Source organism: Bombus vosnesenskii, unplaced genomic scaffold, assembly GCF_011952255.1.
Source record: "Bombus vosnesenskii isolate JDL3184/JDL3185 unplaced genomic scaffold, Bvos_JDL3184-5_v1.1 scf7180000014442, whole genome shotgun sequence".
In the NCBI taxonomy this organism is placed as follows: domain Eukaryota; kingdom Metazoa; phylum Arthropoda; class Insecta; order Hymenoptera; family Apidae; genus Bombus; species Bombus vosnesenskii.
In genome coordinates, this window is record NW_022883452.1 from 237,246 (window position 1) to 259,022 (window position 21,777).

Genomic DNA, 21,777 nt, shown 5'->3' on the forward strand with positions numbered 1-21,777 from the left:
GAGCAAAACCGCCCTCGGGAAAAGGGTTGCTCTGACATGATTGATGCTCGAGGGGGCAGAGCAAGGGTCCGCCAACCCTTTTTAGTCAAGCGCTAAACGGAGTGCTTAATTGAGCCACAGACCTCAGAACCTCGGACAGCTAATCTTCCGAACGTATTTACAGAAAACGATGAACCTTTCCTCTTTCTTGTTGCTCTCATGCCACGTTTCTTTCGTCTTTCGACCGTAACTCAGTTTTTTTTGTCCTTACTGTTGGCTATAGCATTTTAGAGCAATATTTTTATTTCCAAATCACGAGAGTTATGTTTTTAACAGCGCCATTAACTGTTATCGGTTTATCGATTAGTAATAACGGTAAGTCGTGACAAGTACAAAAACAAATAAGCAATTGTAATTCTGCGAAGATGTAGCTTGATTATTGAAAGGTAGTAAAGAAATTTCAACCTTCACCTGGTATCGTTGACTCGTAATTTTAAAGACGATAAAGATGATATTAAGACTTTGATCTATTTCAGAAAAAATAATTATCATAAGGTGTCCTACTAACGATATCTATACTTAGATAAATTTTCTATTAAAGAAGTTGGCAACAGCCATGATTCAAAATTCGATAGAATCTCGCCCATAATTCTTTCAGATAATAAAAGGTTTGGATTAAATTCCTTAGTGTTAAAATATTTTATTCCAATTCGCATTTTACATTTGTTGCATACAAAAATATGAATTAAAATTATCCTAAAATTAAACTAATCTAACTCAAATCTATTTCAAATTCGCGGGTCATCCGTAGCTCGATAATACCAATTGAGGATTAAAGATACACATATATATATATTTTTAGTTTCACAAAACCATAAAGTTTCTTTATATTTCACTCGGATTGATAGCGTCCTAAGGGTCGACGAGGAAACGATGAATGCTGGCGCGCATCCCCGTCTGAACGCGCGCGCGCACGAACGAAAGGACGAACACTGGCCCGTAATGGAGTTTCCAAATATTCGGGGAGCCCTCGCTCAATTTCGAACAATTTGCATTTAGGGTGAAGTGCAATTAATAGGAGCGGGGTGTTGTCCCGTGCCATTCCACGCCTATTAACACTATATTCCGCGGGAGTTTAGCATATCGAGGGGGCAATATTGAGTTACGCGACAGTAATTATAATACTCGTTAGACGGCGCTGCAAGAGTTTACCCACTTCGCATGCTCTCGCGAGCCGCAGGATCGAAGGATGTGTTTCTGCGCCGACTTAAGGGTCTTGACAGTCTGTTACCATGAAAACGAACCACGTTCTCAGATCAATTCTCCCTTAAAACATTTAAATTAGAGATGGAAAAAAAAATGCTTCGTCGATTAATTCGAAAGCGTTAATCACTTAAAGGGTTAAACCTATGTTGCATTCCCCGGGAATTGTTTTCTTAGGAATAAAACACGACAACCTTTATCTGCAATTGTTTCACGAGTTTAAAACGGGAAGTTTATTATCCTTCTGATGGAAGGTTGCTTAATGAAACAGCGGTAACCCGCGAGTTTCGTGTAACTTCGATTAAAAAAGGGGGTTGATCTTTCCGAGAAATCTACGAAGGGCTCGTTCACGCAACTGACGACGGACTTCTACTTATTTTTAAACGAAGAACTTGCGGAAGGGGCGAATCCAAGGAAATTATATCGGGCTAAGTACCGGGAGGTGTTACGAAAAACATAACAAAATGCGATAAGAAAGTTGAATGTTTCTTGCAAACAGATTAGTAGATTGTCGATGTAAAAAGATGAACGTGCAAGTCGAAGTGCTTGATTACTGAATATTTTTTCGTAACACTTTTGCGCATAGTACTATGTAAAAAAAGGTTCTCGAAATTTCTAGTGGATGAGAAATGATGAATCTTAGTCTTACGTGGTATATTTTCCGAGTTATCGGAGGTACATTTTCCGAAACATCTTGAAAATATCTGACCGATAATTTTAACCATTAACGTTAACCATTGGAGAGAATCCATTATGCATACAATATCCATATACTTTTACAAACGACTCAAACATATTTTCTACCTATCAAAAAACTTTCTATTCTTAGAAAAATTCTTCGAATTTCCCAATTACACGTTTCATGCTCGAACTCCGAGTTGAGCGAATTCGTCTGACTTATTACGTCCGTTACCACTTGACACTCGATCGAGCTGGCGCAAGTGGACAGACAGTAGTGCTCGACGTTTTTCTGCTTTTCGCTTCCTCGGTGGACCAGGGGGCCAGAAGAGTCTCTCCGACGCGTTCCATCGCATTATATTCTTTTTCGTTCCTTCGTGACGGCCTCCGTCGCACAGCAGGTGTCCCGCTCTCACGATCTTCGCTATTTCCCGCCACCCCATTTTCTCTCTTCTCCGGACGCCGGGACTGCTCTCGCGCCTAGCACGAGGCCATTATCTTATTTTCCGCCTGGAAACATCGCACCCACAAGAAAAACGATCTGATAGGGGGAAGAAGGCCGACAGAGAAAGCCCATTGGCTGTTCACGCGGAAGATCAGAGGTGCTTGCGTGTAATAACATTTGTATCTGCGAGCGTCTTTCTTTCCTCCCAACGATATCAAGCGCAGTTCGAGATATTCGAGGCCATCAGCCTACCATGATTGGATGGATAGTTCGAATCGTTATTAACGTTGTTGAGTGATGATTTTAAGCTGCTTGCTAATGGTAAAACAAAAAGAAAGACACGAACGACGTGAAAGATGGAACGAGGTATTTTTCAAGATCAAAGGAGCTAAAATCATGTTCGAACTCAGGATTATTTAAAAACTATGACGAATCATCCGAGTCGTTTTACTGGCAATCGAGAAAATTTGAGAGTCACGGAGGATCATCGAGGTTATACTAGTAGCAATCAAGATTGATGAAAGGGTCGTAAAAGTATCACGTTTAAATCATGTCATTGTCACTCAGTCTTATTTTAAGGTCATTAAAAGTCGTCCCATTGGATTTCAAAGTCACTTATTTCCATTTACAAAAGTGTACAATGATGCTCATTTAAAGAATATAATTATTACCTAATAGTCTTGTTCCTCTCGAGTGAACGGTTTGAATCTATTGAAACGGCCCTTATTATGGGACAAATCTACTTAAGTAGATTAAGATATCAATATCCTCCTTCCTGGTTATTATCGTAGTTACGGCAGGAAAGAATTACGGTTGCACAATCATATGTCTTTCTTCTCACGAGATATACCGTATATTATGATACGTTATAAAAGGCGTACAAATAGTAATAGTAAAAGTAGAGGAAGTAAGACACCACTTCATCAAGACATTATTTTGATTTATGTATGTTCGCAATCGAGCAACCTATACGAATATCTTTATCCCGGCGCAACCTGGTGCAAGAATTCTCACTGCCCTCTGCTAAACAGCTTTACGGTGCCACGCATGGGTATTAATATCACGACGCGAAGCTTATGGTTCTCGGTCTACTGACCACGAGGGGTACGAGCAAGTCGGTTGCAACCAAGGGAACAACTATATCCGTTCTACGCTGCCAAACCGTTCTACGGTACACAATACGGTACATAATTAAATCCATAAAACAACGGTAACTACAAAAAAAAAAAAGAAGCCATAAAATTCATTTTAATTCAACATCGTCGATCAAACTCCTTTTCAAAGAAAAGGGAACGCAATTATCGTGACATTCGCTAATTAAACAAATAGAGATCATTGAACGCGCATAATAATTGAAGAGCTGAAATGTTAAAAGATCTAAATGCAACACAGACAATGATTGTCAATAAATATACTTTTCAATAAAAAAAAAAGCAGGCCGCCGGCGCATGAGCCACGGCTAACGCGTTCGTTAATTTTCTCTACGCTTTTTCCGCATTGCGTGCGCAATTGCGTCGGGAAGCGGCGCGGAGCCGTCGTGCAGAGATATTCGCGGCAGTAGCCATGGTTACGGGCGTTGATCGCCAGCCCGCTAGGCGGAGGCGGCGTGCGTGACTAATTTGACACCCCGTAGATATAGGTGCGCCTAACCCAGACAGTCACCTGCGATTCGTGCCGGCCTCGTGTCGGTGCTAACGATCACGATTTGGCCCCTTAATAAAACCGAATTAAACGGGCCGACAAGCGCCGCCACCGACTCGCTTCGATTCAAGTTATTCAGTCTAAATAATTGTAAATATAACCCTTTTTAATAAACTGTTACACGCATATTTTCTGATGAATCATTTCCTACACACATATATGTATGTATTCGTGTAAACGGAAAATGCACGACTACCTGAAGCTGTAGGGATAAGCGTGATTGAACGTGTTTTGAAAATATTTGTGTAATTTGTCCAAAAGTGAATGAGAGAAATTATGAAATAGAAGAATCGCATGTAAGATGCCTGAATTAATTCTGAAGTGTTATTCGTTGAGCCTACTTCCATTATTATCCGAATATGTAATTTTATTTCGTTATCGTTGCTATTCCAAACTAAACTTCTATTTTTCTATTCCTCCAAAGATAACGTAATAAACATTCTTACGTTAGGCGTTAAAGCAATTGTACTTTTATCCCATAAACGAACGGTGTGTAGTACGTTAAAGATCAAACGATGTGTTTCCCGAGTAAAATAGACGTGGAATTATTGTTTGGAACGAGGGTTAATTGTTTAGGGAGTAGTAGAGGTAGAATATTATTAATGCAGTTCGTATGCAAGAAAATAGTTGTAGAACGACGCGTGTCTCTTGCCTTTGAACGGGGTTTCCATGCCGACGTGACGGTAAATAACGTCAAGCACCGTAGAAGCCCCTTTTATTTCGTACATACGTTCTTGCTTCCTGGTAAAGATGATTTTCTTCCTAGAAACTAACCCGTTTTCACCCTTGCTGTTCTTCTTGTTGAGTCAAGCAGCTCGTACAGGGGTCGCACATACACAGGTATTTCGAGGTTTTCCTCGTACATACGCATGCAAATTACTTTCGCATGATCGTCGAAAACATTTTTCAACGGCGTAAACGCGTACGGCGGTTCCGATTTTCTTTGTAAATGGAACGAAAACAAGGAAGATCGCTTTTAAATTGCGCTCTCAAAAGCTTTCAGAAACGATTGCAGCTTCGATATTAGTTTCACGTCCCACCCCCGTGGTGCCTCCATCCCCTTGCTACCCACGCCCATCTATCACGCTCGACGAATGTATTTCTCGTCGTAGGCGAGAGCGGTTTGAAATTCTTCCGCGACTCGGTGTGCGAGCGGACGAAAAAAATTGTAATCGAATTGGAGTATTTTTCCAATTGGCTATCGTCGAGCGGTCGAGCGCGTCGAACGATCGACCATCCGGCCACGGTGGATTCTTTCTCTCTTTCCCTTTCTCTCTCTTTCTCTCTTCAAATTAGTTGGCCTACCGCGAAAAATCAATCTGCCCGCTTTTTTCCGCCCGTCTCTCCGTGCCTTTTCCACGACGATTGTCGATTCCATTTTCTCTTTTTCGTTCGCTTCGGGAAAATACGCCGGCCATCGATTCGAATTCCCCATGGCGAAATGTCATAGACTCGTCGCGATTTCCGTGCGACGCGTTTTCTTAGGTAATGAATTTCAGCATATAGATCCGGGAATTTGCTCTCGTTCTTTATTTGCCAATTACATTTAGGAATAATTCACCTAGTAACTTGCATCGAATCGAGAGAATTGCATACATTTAATTTACTATTTCAGATCAATTCGGCCTTAGAATTTACTTTCTTTGTGCTATCTTTTTCAATTAATATACCAATGAACGATCAAACGAAGTTGATGAGTCTGGCTTTTGAGAAGCTCAGTTAACTTAATATTAAATATAATGTCTATATATTTGGCACGATTTTCGTTTTGCATTTTATACCTTATTATTGAGCGACAATCACCCTAATCAGCAGGTGTTTCATGATAGAGCCAATTTCGATGAGTGTTTCCAGCGAAGTTCGCCCCTATATCGATTCCAATTCTACCAAATCGCTGGCCTAAGGCATGTTTTTTAACAACCGAACTCGCGATCGCGTGACGGCAAAGCGAAACGCGCGTCGACGATGCGCCTAATCGTATAATACGCAGCAGTAAAATTTTGTTATTCTCTGATTAAGTACGTTGGCGAAGAACGAAAGGTGATTAATTATCTCGTAGTGAAAATTAAATATCTTTCAGCCATAGAAAGTTCTAATGTTAAGCTCATTGATCCTGTTACCGTAAGACAGTAATGAACGGAAACTGCTAAATACAGAATTGAACTTGTGGAATATATCACGGAAAACACTTGTACTACCAATTATCTTTATCTTCTCAAAAACCTCGTACCTTTTCTTTTCCATTCTTCCCTAGCTTCATCCGCCTTTAGTTCGCCCACCTTGTTCACGAGTAGTTCAATTTCCAAACGTCGTCGCGTCGCTCATGAAAATTAATGAAATATCAAGAACAAGAAAATGTAATGGGTTAACCAGAACCGTAAATTCGAAGAATATTGGCAATTACAAGCCATGTAACCTTCTGTAACGAGTATTTATTCAAGAAACCATTTTAACTGCGAGGTTGTCAACGAATCTTTTCCTTTCACGAACCGATTACGAACGTCGCATTGAAAACGATGCGTAAACCTGAATTACAATAACAAGCTTAACAAGCAATTCGACGTTTCGATATCGGCCGAGGCGGAGCGTAGCTGTGTATCCAATAAAATCTCCGCACTCCGTGAACGATAATTATCGCGGGAAAACATTGTTAATCCCCGCAATCAATCTGCCAGTACGTATACACGCACGCACATATCCATATATTATATATACATATATACACACATACAATGTGTATATATGTACATACAAAAATATATATATATACACACATACAAATATACGTATCTTTGCGTGTATAGTATATATACTCAAGAGGCAGAGAGGATGCATGGAAAATCTGGAAAACGCGTTTTCCCGGGTCACACAATCGAGGCTATGGTGACCACCGACCGGGCCCCCTACCATCGAAACAACCCGGTTTGTCCAATAAAAGCTCCGTTTCCCTTCGCTATCACCCCCTTCCAGCCCTCCGCAAAACCATCTCGTCGAGCGGCCTAATAAATCCGACAGATAGGATTGGCGTGCGCTATCAATTAAAAATGATGAAACCGAACGTGCGTCCGCCTCTTCGTTGCGCCTATCATCGTTCTCTTTTCCTCTTTCACCCTCCTTTCTCCATCCTTTCTCCCACTCTCCTTACTCGTAGCTTCGCGGCTGATTCCTTCGCCTTGTCTGTTCGCGTAATAAGCTTAAGCGATTAGGTGTACCTTAGGGGCGCGCTGGCGTTCCCCTCTTCGATGTTCCAGCTCCTCGCTTTCCAATTTCTCTCTCTTCAAGTTGAGAGAAGTAGCGAAAGGGGCAGCATTGTAAGCGACAGAGAGAAAGGAAGGATGGAGAAAGGTCGGCAAACTCTTCTACAAAAAATTGAAAAAAGTAAAACGACGACGATGGTGGTGTGCACGGCGACAGCACCGGCAGGTTTTAAATGCAATTTAAATTTTTAATTGCAACTCTCTTCTAGAGACAGTGGCGCCGTGGCGTTATCTATCATCCTTCTGCCACGGTTCCTCTATGGCGTACTCCCTCTTTTCTTTCGGTGGTTGTTATTAATTGCTTTGCCTCCTGATGACTAGGGTTGTTTGGCTGCTGGTGATTGAAATGGAGATCTTACTTTTCCTTTTAAAGCTATGAAGCTCTATGAAAAATTTTGCATCTTCTTCGTTTATATATTCGTTTTTCGGCTAGCCAGGTTATAAGAATCGTCGACAATCTTGTAATCATCGTTCGTTGGACATAGTAAAATCGCTCTCGGTAAAAATCGGATAAAGAATAAATTCATCGTGGGATCTTGTGTTTTTGTCGCTTAAAATAATTAAATTAAATCCGTAAAATTACACGATTTATTCTTGAACGATCTGATGGAAATACTAAAATCGTCTTAGGCGAATAGTCCGACAAAAGGAAAGGTAGACTTTCTACTTTCTCCGTTTTAATTCCTTTTAAAATGACTTTAATCCCAAGGATCGTTGATAAAATCGCGATGATTGTTATCATACCAGGCATAATGAAATTCTAAAGTTATTAAACGACTTAAAAAAAAAATAGGATGAAAAATCAATTTGGCCGTTTCGATTTGTAAAAAAACGCAGGTGCACCTGAAAAGCTGGCGTACTGGCTGGTTGTTATCTGGCAAACTACGTCGCTCGTATATACTTTTGTTATGTGGCACGGTCGGAAAGCGTGCCCCCGGGAGCCTAATCGATGCGTCGTCGCATGCGACTGCGTGCTTTTATCGCTGTCACGCACATAATTAATTTAATTTAGTTTAATACGTCGGGGCCAGCGTCAGCCGGCGATTGCTGTTCCGATTGTTTGCACGGAAACGCTGCCATTAAACTCGGCCCGCTTGCTGGTCGCGCACACGGCACTCGTGTCCGCTTGATTTCAATGGAACAGAGAAAGACCAAGACTGACGAAGGAAAATATTAAATCGCTTGATTGGTGCTCGAGTCTTAGTGTCTATGAATCTAACGCATCACCTTTCAGACGAGAAAATGGTAGTTTTAGGTTCTTTCGCATTATCGAAGTTATATTATTAATGAAATTACACGAATCACAAGTTACAAGTTGCCAATAAAAACATTGGGTGATAATCTGAACGAAATTTTACAAGTCTGTAAATTATAAAGCCTCTAATTGTTGTATTTGATATAAGATTGCGAAGGAGAAGATTGCAAGTCGATTGCAAATATTTATGCAAAGTTTCATCAACACGACTAAAAGAATAAAACTTAAGAAGAGATTATTTCACTTACTAAATAGATATTAACCTATAATTTGTCAACTCTGTGGCATTATTAATTAATAAATTATCGTGTAAAACAGTTCGGATCGAACGAATTGGAAAATTGTTTGTTATGTTTTCGTACAATAATCCCTGTTGAAGAGAAGTTCTTTTTGTCTCGTTTTCTTTTTCGAGTGACGTTTTTTTCCAGGCTGTAAAGGTAAAGAAAAACATTGGATCAGAGATCGTTGTTTTTTTCATTTTGTTTTTTTTTTTTCTTTTTGCTTTGGTTTTCGATAAAAGAGCGAGGTAACAGAGACGGTGGTTGTTTAATAAACATCGTTGGAAGTTATGGCAGCACAGTACGATGCCTTTCTGACCGTTCGTTTATTCCCTCCCTTCTTTTTTCGTGAAATCGTTAAGGTAACAGGATCGCGCGCCGGTGTCGTGAGGGTTAACGAGTTAATACCTCGTTAGTCGCGTGACTCCGCGGTCGGGTGATTATTTAAAAATGTATGAATATTCGTTTTACCCGCGAGAAAACGATCTCTCGCTGTATGCCGATTAACAACGCGATTTCAGACAATTATTCTTCCTAATCGCTGATCCACCGACAGGATCTCCGATTCCAAGCGAACCCGCCTTCGCATTTGCGCAGTTAATTCTCGAAACTTCGTGAAGTTATGTCTATGCACACTATTTAATGACAGGATTACTTTTTATAAGATGAAAGAGCAATTAAAATTGTTCAAAACAGATTGTAAATTATAGGATAAATTTTAGATCTGCGATCACAGACGGTAAAAACTACCTACGTCCTATCGTTCCATCCAAAATCTCAATATACACATTTCACTTTCTAAATTTCGAACTTTCTAAGCGACTTTCCAAGTTTCTAATGTTTCTAAGCTTCTAAGTTCAAAACGACCAATTGATCATCGAAATTAGCAAATCATAATGTTTCTTCAAAAATTATTATATATGCAACGATACATTTGCATGGATTCGTCCGATTTTAAGCAGAGTATTTGTATTAACGAAGGCTTGATTTTTTCTTGCCACTATACACACTATATATACGTTCTCTCGTTCGGATTTCTTTGGTGTACATTTTATACTCTAATGTATAATCGGTAGTTCTGGAGATAAGTACTAGGTATCCTCGTGCACACGAATTAACTCGCGTTTTAACTCACCTGGACGCGCACTTCCGGAAGATTGACTTTCATAGCGAGCTCCTCCCTGGAGTACACGTCCGGATAATGAGACTTCTCGAAGGCTCTCTCGAGCTCGTGCAGCTGGTAAGTGGTGAAGGTCGTCCTGTTTCGACGATGCTTCTTCTTGCCACCGTTCCCGTTCAAATCGTCCCCGCAGCCTGCTCCGAGTTCCTCGTCGCTGCCACCGCCGGTGGAATTGCAGCTGTTCTCACCTGGAACCCACGGGAGTGGTCAGGTCTCCTCGGAAACGGTCGTTACGGTTAATAGGTACGGTAATGGTGATCGATTTATCCCAGTCTCGGCTATTACCTCTATTATGCGCGTATAATGCTAGCTATTACAAGTGTTGTAACGCTCATCACTCGGAGTTGGATCGTGCTCGATTTTTCGCGTTCGCGTGCACCTTTCGACTTTGAGATTTCCGTAGGAATTTCTCGCATTTAAAACTCTTGATAGGCTAGACAAGAGTTGCAAATAATAATTGTTTATATCTACAGTAAGTTTAAACATCTATTTAATATTATCGCAAATATGACAATTTAGATTTGTGATAAACGGTATCAAATTAGTCAGCTTAAATCCTCGGTTCGTTAGAACACAGTTTAAGCGATTTTTAGTTTCAAAAAATCTAAATATCTGTTCAACTAAATTACAAATAACCTTTTCGTTAATAAATAATAAACCTTTTCGTTCAAAAATTGCGAGACTTTTAGGTCATTGAACATTTTTTATTATTGATATTACTCTGATATTAATTCGTTTTCTTGATTTTAAATTTGAATTATTGATTATTTTATGATAATAAGTCATAACTGCGAATGTCTACATTCTTATCATTACCGTGGAACCGTATGTAATCTCTTGAAACATTTGATAGTTTTATTCATTAAATTACTTCTAGCATATCTATTCGAATATTCATCTTCTATCGCTTTCTATTCCTGTCTGTTTTGCAAATATTAAGAAGCGATAAAGAAAATGAACTTTGAAACGATCCAGTTTGTTTGGATTTTGAAGATGGTTCATTGCCATTTAATTTCATCAAGGACGTAAGTAGGCCGCAGACCTTGACTTTAATCATCTACGATTTCTTGCAACGGAGGTCATTCGTAGAAATCGTATCGACTTAATGATGTCACGTTTTTACATTAACATAGGCAAAAGTCGTGTAAGACAGATCATTTGAAAGGGCTTGGCAATTCCACTTTTGCTGTGGAATTATTTCATTTTACTAACGTTTTCGATTGCCTGATTATCGACGCTTATTGATTTACACGAATTCGTAATTATTACAATATCTCTAATGGATTGAACGCGAACGTGCGACAAATTGCAACTGTATTTCCCTGAATCTTACGCGAACAATTAATTATCCGTTTCAATATTTACGAGATCGTAATGAGTTTACTAAACGAGCAATTTCGAATCTGTCCGAAATCAAAAGTTCCGCTAATCGAACGTTAATGGATTGTATCAAAATGACGTTATAATAAGTCGCTCTCGCGTGTCCTTGTTCTTTTTATAGAAGCAGCATTCGAAAGTTCAGTGGACGAGACAAGATTTCCGCGAGAATCACACCGTTCATAAAAGCTTGTCGCTTTGGCAAATGTTGTACGCCAACGTGGATCGACGCGCGCGTTTATATACCGGGTGGCAGGCTAAAGATCGCAAGCCAGATTGCATTTGCAGGCTGCTGTATTAAATGAAACGTAGCTTATCTGTCGTTTCACCATGCGAGTACAGTTACTTTACGACAAGCTTAGTATATTCCGCTGTAACGCGCTATCGTGAAAGGAGCAACTGGAGAAAGGGAAATTTATGAGTTACGATATCGTACTTATCGCGACAATTTTATTTGTCACGGACAATATCTTTAAGAGATAGGAATTTAAAAAAAGAAAAATACCAGCCTTATCCCAGATTGGAGTATTTAGGGAAACCGATAAGTTTTACGCGGGAATATAATTAATTGACGATAATAGGGCTCGTTATCGGGACATATTGGGCAATCGAAAGCGGCGTTCGACATCGAGACACGAGGATACACGTGTCGGTAAATTCCGTGACGCACAATACGGCAATTTATCCGTAGAAATCAACGCTTCGACGCAATTTGCTCGGCGCGATGTTCAACGCAGTGCAACGGAAATTAAGAGGTCACCTGCAAAAAGGGAAAACCAGGATTTTCGTTGTTTTGCGCAGCGCGTCGGTTCTTTGACGGTTGTCCAACGTGCTCCGATTAAGGAGAAAGAAAGAAAGAAAGAAACAATAACCAATTAACGCGTCTTTTCCAAGAGGTTAATTTTCAGCAAAGTTTTATGTCAATCTTTTTCAATTTGATAACCCATAAAGTCTCTACCGTTACTCGAGTAGCTCGCGTCTCGCTCGACGACATTTCGTCGTCGCTAAACAAGTTATAACACGTAACCGCGTAACCTGCACTTCCGACAAACTATTACATGCTCCTTTTCGCTGCAAATTACCGCCATCTCCCGCATTATCCGTCCTTATTATAGTATCCAGGAACACGAGCGCCGTTATCGAGGAAGAAATTGATTGCGCGGAAGCACACGCCTCGTTCGAACGAGTGTACTCGCGGCCACTGGTGGCGAATAGACATTTTCGTCAACCAAACTCTACACTCTATACCCACCGTTCTACGTTGCTACCACTGCACCGAAATTCACTCGAGGGCCGAGTCAGCCCCGGTCTCGTCGTTTCATATGCATATTTATACCTATCGCTTTTGTACGCAAACATAAAACGCGAACGCGGGTTCCATATCAATTTCGAGGCAATCAAAAAGCACCGAGTTTTCGCCGACTGTGCCAGGCGTTTAAACACCGACCTCGAACGTTGTAACGCGATTAATTTAAAACGGGAAGGGAATGGAGCACCGTTTTCCGGCGTTCTTCGACCATAACCAAATTCAACAATCGAGCTGGAACGGGATCCAAATGATCCTCTTTTCGCCGGGACCATCCCGACACCCCGTAGGGTATATATATTCAGCCTCTCATTAACTGCATAATTAACCTTCTCTCGCATCGCAGCGTAGCGCATTAGATCGAATTGTGGGGGGTAATCGGGTGGCTCAATGGCGGCGCGCACACAGACGCATACACGTAACGTAGCCACGCACAAACACACGGCATCCTGCATACGCCTACACACAGAGGAACGGACACCTGTGCACGTCGTGTACAACGTATCCTGTGCGTGACGGCGTGTGTGCATTCGTGTGTGTACGTGTGCCATCGGGCCGGTGCTAACCAACAGCCTAATAACCTCGCCTTGCCTCGTGATTGACGCGCCTGTACCGGCTAATTATCAACAACAATCAATAATGGCCCCCGAGAGTGCCAACACCATCGTTCTCCTTCGCCCCGGGCCCACCTTCGCCCACCACCCTTTTCCTCCGTCCATGCTACCAGACAGAACTGCGCACCCTTCTTCCTCCAGGCTCTCTACTCCTGAACTGTCTAAGCTACGGCGAGCAACTTCTGTTTTAGGATGCGACCTGCTCCACCGCCGCACACAGCAGAGCGATGAAAGGGAACTGAGAATGCTGCGGATAGAGGTTAAACGATGACGCCGTGCTATGGAAGAGGTGAAGAGGCTTCCGAAGGTTGAATTCACAGGCTGCCTGGGTAATCACGAAGTTTAAGTGCACAGGTTTCGCTTGAACTTTGCATTTTTATCTCGAATGGAATCAATGGAATAGAAGCTTTCTTCGTTTTCGTAATTAATAACAGGTCAAATCTTTGTATTCTATGGAGGATAAATAGCGTTTTGTATTTACACGACGTACAAATATAAATTGCGTTTACCGATCGTTCTTACTACGATACTTCTGGTAATTTGAGTGGGAAAAGTGATTTTTGGGGGAACCGCTTTAAAATATGAAGTTTACAATAGAAAATTGGTAGTCAAGCCACTTAACAAGGAAAAGATTGTTTTCTTTTATGATTCAATCTTCGGAGTTCTTTTTATTAAAATATAGGTACAGTTTATAAACCTAACCCCTTATTTTTGTTAAACAATATAATTTTGTTAAGTCTAATGACACTTTTATCTCAGAAAATATATCACGCTTGAATGTAATTTTTCCAGCTATCTTAAAATTGATAATTTTTTAAATTTTTTCCCCGAAACGATACGAAGTATTTTCTGATCTCGACAATGGATGCGGAAAAACAAAGTTTCATATAATAAAATACCGTATGCTGTAGCTCTGCGATAATACACTCCCGGAAAATTTTGTGTTTAAAATTATTTACAATTTCCATTTTCATCATTCAGTGAAAATCACAAAGTTTCTAAACGTTGAACGAATTAGTAGTGATGTCCGCCAGTAATAGAGTAACATAGCCGGTGGTCGGACATTTTGGTGGGCGACAAACACGGAATCGCATGCGTTCAGAGGGAAATTAATGCGGTACATTATATCCATTCGGGGATACGGAGATTTATATAGGTGCGTAGAGAATGTCCGCATCACAGGCAGTGTAAGCGCGTGTGTGAGTACGTCTGCGCAATAATTGGTTTCGGTCGGACAGAGTAACCATCGTGATTAAATTCTGCGAGGTGCAGGTGCAGAGCGTCGCCGCGCCGTCGCTGTTACCGCGTGTTACGCCGTTATATCGAGAGCACCCGGTATATATCCCACCAAGTGGCTCGAATTTTCCTCGATTAAAGGCGACACCGTGTCGCGAACCGGAAGTTTTCCCTGTCTAATTTTAGGTTCATAATTGATACCGTTATTTCGAGCAAATTTCACTCTTAATCATTGATTTCCTACCTACTTTGGAATCGATATCGCTTATCTTTGATTTTTATATTTTTGCCGAATATTTAAACTAATCGAAATTGATTTCTACAGAGGAGTCCTCGGAAATTCACTCGATTCACTCGTTTCTGGTTTAGTTCTGACTGTGGATCGCTCATTAACTCTTTGTCTTCTTTATCTTCGAACCAATAACATTATTTGTACATAACGTTATTTTTTTAACCGCTATTTTAATATTAGCCGATAACGATAACGCAAATTGCTTCACGTGACGCACACAGCACGTTATCGGTCAGATTGGGTAGACACTGCATGACGTATGTATACGATCTTAAATGGGTTAAAAAACGATATTTACGAAGAATATGTTTATGTCAGCGTTCGTATAGATATAACAATGTGAACGAATATATTCACGTGATTTTATTATCCCGCTTAATCGACTCTATAGGTGCAGGTCCCGGCAGAAGAATCGAATGGTGGCCCGTGGCGTTTTGAAATTTATCAACGATCAGTGTTGGCCCATTAGAGCCGGTGCTCGATTCAGGAGGAGGCTACAATTCCTCGACCACTTCGTCCATTATACTATCTTCTCGTGTCAATCTCTTAAGTAGCTGGAATGGACTAGAACCGCTTTACACTGACATGATACAATCTTGTTTCTCCCCCGAATTTGGAATACCAACGCGAATACCTTCGTTATTTCCTTTCTTCTTTTTATCCCCAGATCGTTTGCAATCGTTTAGATCAAACGATTGATCGCGAGAAGCAAGATTTTATTTGGTTTCCAGGTTAAAAATTTCAAAGTGACGAAATAATCTCAGTTACGATTGCGAGAGTAAACCGACTATTTCGATAAATATTAAGCCATCAGTCTTTATTTGTGGCGCGAAAGTTTGGATTTCATCAAGCGCATTAATAATCGTTATCTCGTATAGCTTTTCAACCCACGAAACGAATTTCATTCCCTTGAAATCGTGGTCGCGTTTGATAAACGATTGACAGCGGATTAATGAATCCGTCGTGACAGTTTGACAGTTTGAGAAGAGATTTCGGTTCGCGCAAGAACTGGGACGAGACAGCTCTCTCGTTCCGCGAAATTCAAATATCCAGCTAGACATTCTCTCTCTCTCTCTCTCTCTCTCTCTCTTTCTGTGTATCATTTCAACTCGTGTACCTCTTGTCGGCTAATTAAATATCACTTAACGCTGTTTACCCGACTGCTAATTTTCCAACCAATCAAATGAAGTAAAATCGAGCAACGATCGGTATGGTCATCGATCTTACTACTATAGGACAACGATTCTTTTTTTCGAGCAAAAGGTCGATATCTTTCTGCCTCGGTTTGTCTGCTGTGAATTCCTGTTTCCTCCTCGTTCGGCGATGTCTCCTCGTCGTTTATACTTAAGCACGGCTGTCGATTCGAAATCTAATTTCCTTGATCGGCGTGGGAGGACAGGGGTAAGACAAGGAAAAGCAAAACGAGACGAGGAAATAAGAGAAAGAAGATGGTATGCCGTCACACAGAGGGCTTAGCTCGCCGACCAAAGAGGATTACAGAATTTGTCTTCTCGTGGACCGTCACTGGTCCCCTGCTCTCCTCTCTTTCTCACTCTCTTCCTATCTCTCTCTCTCTCTCTCTCTCTCTCACTTTCTCATATACTTTCTCTCGTTCTCTTTCGCTCATCTTCTCTGATCTTTATTTTCTCCTGTCTCCGTGGGTTTCTTCTGTTCGCTCCTGCCGGGCTCCACGCCACGGTTTTTATCTCCGGAACGAAACGCAATGGCCACTTTACGCGGCACAAAGTTTCAACGGAAATTTCTTCGTAAAAGCCACTGTCAACTGTCGCGTACCTTAATCTGACGCACGTATCGGCCCACGAAAATCACCCGTTCTATAAAGTTATCCTGTTTTTCCACGCGACGCGCGAGTATTTTTGGCACGTCAGCAATCAAATAATCGTAATTCATCGGAACGAATGGCATATCAAAGTAAAACTTCTAAATCGACATTCTGTACGATCAAAGCAGCGATTGTTACAGTTAATAAACAGATTAGATACACTCCTCGAACGAGAAGTATGTAGTTGCATTTTCCAATGACTGAACCTCAGACGCGGCTACCGTCGAACCAGAATCGTTAATTTACGCAGCGCTTTGCAGAACCTGGTTCCAGGCCGAGAGCCGTTACTCGAGTAAAAGTCAGCCTGATCGGATAATCATTTTTCTGTGGACTTGGTTGACGGTTTTAGCAGTCGTGCGGGATGAATTTTATCGCGCGTAAGGGACAAAGAAAGCGTCGCAGATGTCGAGAGAGAGAGAGAGAAAAAGAGAGCAGAAACATGGAGAACATGATCTCTCGATCCTCTCGATTGGCGAGAGAAGAGTATCAGGTTCGTCGATTATTCGCGTACCGGTATCGAATTATTAAATTGTCAAAGCGGCAACGAGAACGCGAACGACGAGAAAGAGAAGGAGGGGAGGAGAGGAGAGCGAGAACGCAAAGAGAGAGAGAGAGAGAACGTGCACGAAGCGTGTCTTAAGAACGCCCGGCGAAAGGCTCTTAAGCTGTCATCAAGTTCTTGCAATGGGGATAAAATTTCCATCTAAACGGGTCAACGAACTGGTAATCATCTCGAAGTGCGTTAATTGAAACGATACCGGAGTTAGAAATTGTTTAATTGACTGGGGGTCTCGTGTGAGCCTAATTGAACGCCATCATGCCGCGAAATCTCGTTGAAATCTCGCAACCGGAAATGGAAACTGGTCTTAATTTACTTGGTTTTTTCAGATATCTACAGCAGTGAATTATATATTTAACGAATGTATTTAAACGCCTACCATAGAAAATTTCTATATATATTTCCTGATTTGTTTCAAACTTTACCAATATAAACGCGAGATACACACAGCGCTAACGAAACAGAGTGTCGTAATAGCTGTTTACAAATGTTTAAATTTGTTCATAAGTTACTATACTTTTTAGTACTTTTACTAAGTAAAATCGTGAGAAAGTTTTCGATTATATAGCTTTTTTCGCAATACATTGACGAATTTCCTGCGTCTACATAAATGAATTTATTTGCGACGAGTAATCGACGATCGTTCGATAATGAAACATGGTAATATAGCAAGTTTGGCTGTATAAATCACTGATAACGTTTCTTGTATAAAAAGAAATGTTTTCCTAGTAGTATTTCAAAGGCAACATCAGTGTCGATGCACAAAAAAGGAATTAACATTACAAGACTGCCCACGTTCCGTGTTCTCGTTACCATAACTCGTTTCTACATCTAAGATTTTGTAAATGCAGTGCAAGAAACGCGACGAGATCAAGTAGCAGGATATTTGCTTGCCTTCTCCTGCGAAAGTACTGCGATTCGTTGTGCCTTTATTACAATAGTATACAACGCGGCCCTCGTTATCGTTACTACTTAATAATTTAATTGTTCGCTGGCGTGCAGCTATTATTGGGATATCTCTGGCTGCATCGTATGACGCTCGATCATCGTTGTGTGCGTTCGTTCGTGCATTTTAGTCTTGTATTTTACGAACACGATCTCAAAGAAACCGCAAAGATGTTGCAATTAAACCAAGAAAATAAACGTGGAATATTAAGCTTTCCCTTGCTCTTTGTTCCGAATATTATCTTATTTCATAAATTGAAGGGGCCGGTGCAATAAAGACACACCTTCATTTTCCAGCAACTTGAGCAAACCAGCAAAAACTAGCACGAAATCGGTCAAAACCAAATCACTTTTTCAAACGTGCTATAAATTTATAGGGAACTAATAATAAGCTTCGTAATAATAAGCTCCTGTATCATTAGATACAAAAATCATATTCTTTCTTTCCAAGTAAATACAATTTAAATATTAAAGTTGCCTGTCTACCGCAACCTCTTCAATTGGTAATCGTACCTTTTGCAATTTGAAAATTGAAAGCCTGGAATGTAAATTTTCTATCTGACTGAAAATGTGGGGAAACGATTGAATGAACGGACGGAACCAGAATGCGTCATGCAATAAAACACCCCGCCGTGCACAATGTACCTACTAATAATTTAATTGTTCTCCAACATGCGAGCCTTATTACAATCTCTCCATCGACGTCGAGCAGGCACGAATACGAATTCTCACATACATATACGAGCTTCTAAACGAATCGACCTGACCAGGACGGTTTGCGTTGCTTTACGGTAGCGGAGTAGTACGTTAAGAAAGAGATATCTTCGTTGATTGGAAAGCTTGAACATTTGACACGTCCAAAACGGTCGATGCGCACATCTTCGGAATTTCAATATTCTCCGTGTTTCTTGTCTGTTAATTAGGAAATTTGAAAATCTAGAATAACTTAATTTGAAACGTACGACAGTTCAAAGCATTTAGCACGAAGTAAGATTCATCTAAATCTTTAAATTGAGATACAAGAGACATGCGGGGAATCCATAGCAGTGCACTGATAAACCCTATTTCCTAAGAAACTATTTCACAAAATTAGCGTATTATAAATTTTAACTATGGGTCTAGTGGGTAATTCTGACATAAATTACTCGAATCATCTTACGAAGATCTTCATACTCTAGTCAAGCACCACTATCTCCATTATAATCGCGATTTTCAATTATAATCGCGATTTTCAATTATAATCGCGATTAAATCTCAACAACGTCACCCCAATCCTTTCTCACCCTACACACGAACGTTCGAGATTAATCGCTTCTAATCGCTAATCAGCGCGCAAATCACAGGTATATCCTGCGTCGAGCGTCTCCGCTTCCTTTGTTTCCGCCAGGCTGTCGGTTCGCCCCCTCTATCAACTCGTTCTGTCTCTCTGTATCGTCGCTCGATGATGTGTCTCATTGGATTCGTCTAGGCACCGCGTCTGTTCGTCCTATCGATCACGAAACGTTTCGGTATCCGAGCGAAATAGCTTCCCCGACGGTCGGTGTACGATTGATCGACGACACCTGTGCACCAATTACCAGTCGCAAGCTTTGATCCAACGGTAATTCGGTTAAATCGGCGCCTCTCTCGCTCACACGTTCCCGCGAGATCACCTTGTCCCTGTCTTCGACCGGCTTGAACGAGATCGACGAACGCCCGGAAAAAGAAGACAATTTCACGAAAATTTCACGAAAGAGACGCGACTCTGTGACTTTCTATGGCGATGCTAGAGGAATCGATCAAATCATAAAATCGAAAGGGGGTGTTGTTTAAGAGCAAGAGCAAGTTCACCGTACGACTCTGCGAGAAGCTTTCAGGTAAAATCGATTAGCGAGATTGTCTTTTGTTAGAGTCTTTTAGGGGTTAGAAGTGTAGATTTTCGAGGGATGAATATAGGTTACAGTTTATAAGTACTTATTTGGATACTTTTGTGTTATTGGAAATATACAGTGGATATTGGTGGAAATAATAGTTGATATTTATTGGAATAAATAAAATAATGATAACTGGAGACGAATGAAAATTAAATATGTGAATATTTAGAGGTAAGCGACAAATATTACGAAGAATCAGCCATTCATTGCAAGTATATTCCATATTTCGGAACAGTATCTGGTTTCGGTTATGCTGAGAAACAAGGAATCAACGGTAAAGAGAAATTCGTTTACTGTAACTTTGAAAATATAACAAAGGTACGAACCATTCGATAAAATTGTATCAGATGCTGCAATAATGCTGTTACTTCGTAAAAATTGAAACTGAGAGCTCGGAATTTTACTTGAGGAAAGAATTAGTAGGGAAGTTTGAGGCCATGAAACAAATTACACTTAACGGTAAATGGTACCTTCAAAGTTTTCAGGTCCTCCCCGATCTCTATCGCGTTAAAAATCAATATTACCGAGATCATTAGTCACTGGAACTTGGCGCTATTTTGTTCTGCGCTATTTAACGAGCGGGTTAATATCACGAACACGCGACACCGTTTTATTCGACAAGGTAAAATCGATTAATCTGACGTAGCCAGCTCGTTTCGAGTTCTCTCCGCGCGCCGATCCGAGCCGATCGCCGCTGGTGAGACTCGAGAAACAGTCGAAAAACGAGCTCTCCCGGCAATAAATGGGTATGAAATTACACGTAATTGCCCGTGCCTCCTTCCACCAGCTCTATATTGCCGTTGTCACGCGATCGAAATTACTCCCCCTAACAAAGCACTTTTACCTGCGGCGTTCCAGAACGCCGCGACGCTGTTACCTCTATCTGGAGACCGCTTTAATTCCACCGTTCCTTTCAATGCGAACATTTTCTCCCTATTAATAGTTCGTCCTCCACTTGTTATTTACATTTCCTCCTCGATTACGTACGCACATTCTATTATCTCGTAGCGCCAGTCAAAAAAGACATATTCTTACTCTTCTGAATAATATATGTACTATGATTAACGTCATACGAGTGTTATTTACTATGTTAGTGGATAATACACATATATTTATGTATCGATTTATATGCATTACTTTTCTAGATTGTGGGTGTTTATGTACTTATGGGCAATTCAGTGGCACAAGGATGCACATAATACGCAAAAAGAGACCAAGCAAATCTTTACGAAAATTTCATATTTGCAGCTTTGTTAATAAAAATTCGTGAAAACACTCGCTGTTTACTTATTCATTGCTTCTACCCTTTTTACTTTCCAAATATTCCAAGTTATTGAATCCTTCTTCAAATACAATCTGGATCGTATTTTATTAATTTTTCACGTGAAATTCCGTTCGAAACTAGACATTCGTCCGTAACGTATTTTTAATCAACAGAAACATCTTTTACCATTGCGTTCGATAATTTTCAAGGATTCTTGATTCCCTCTTTCGTGACGAGAAGAATCAAATACAATATTTGGCAGGAACGGTTTTCTTTTCTTTTTTTTTTTTTTTCTTTTTGTCAATTATTCGATTTTACTTTGCTGCTACTCGATCATACGTTTTGTTTCCATTTTTATAATTTCTCTTAAAAAAGAAATGTTAATGACCTAT

The 21,777-nt window shown here is 40.6% G+C and overlaps 1 protein-coding gene across 1 annotated transcript in view; it reads right to left on the bottom strand.

Annotated features, from left to right (window-relative positions):
- Nucleotides 1–21,777, bottom strand: part of LOC117239861 (retinal homeobox protein Rx1-like) — a 43,258-nt gene that overhangs the window by 13,739 nt on the left and 7,742 nt on the right. Inside the window, exon 2 of the mRNA XM_033505689.1 lies at nucleotides 9,992–10,224. Coding sequence (XP_033361580.1) covers nucleotides 9,992–10,224 — 233 coding nt within the window. The remainder of the gene's footprint in view (nucleotides 1–9,991; nucleotides 10,225–21,777) is intronic.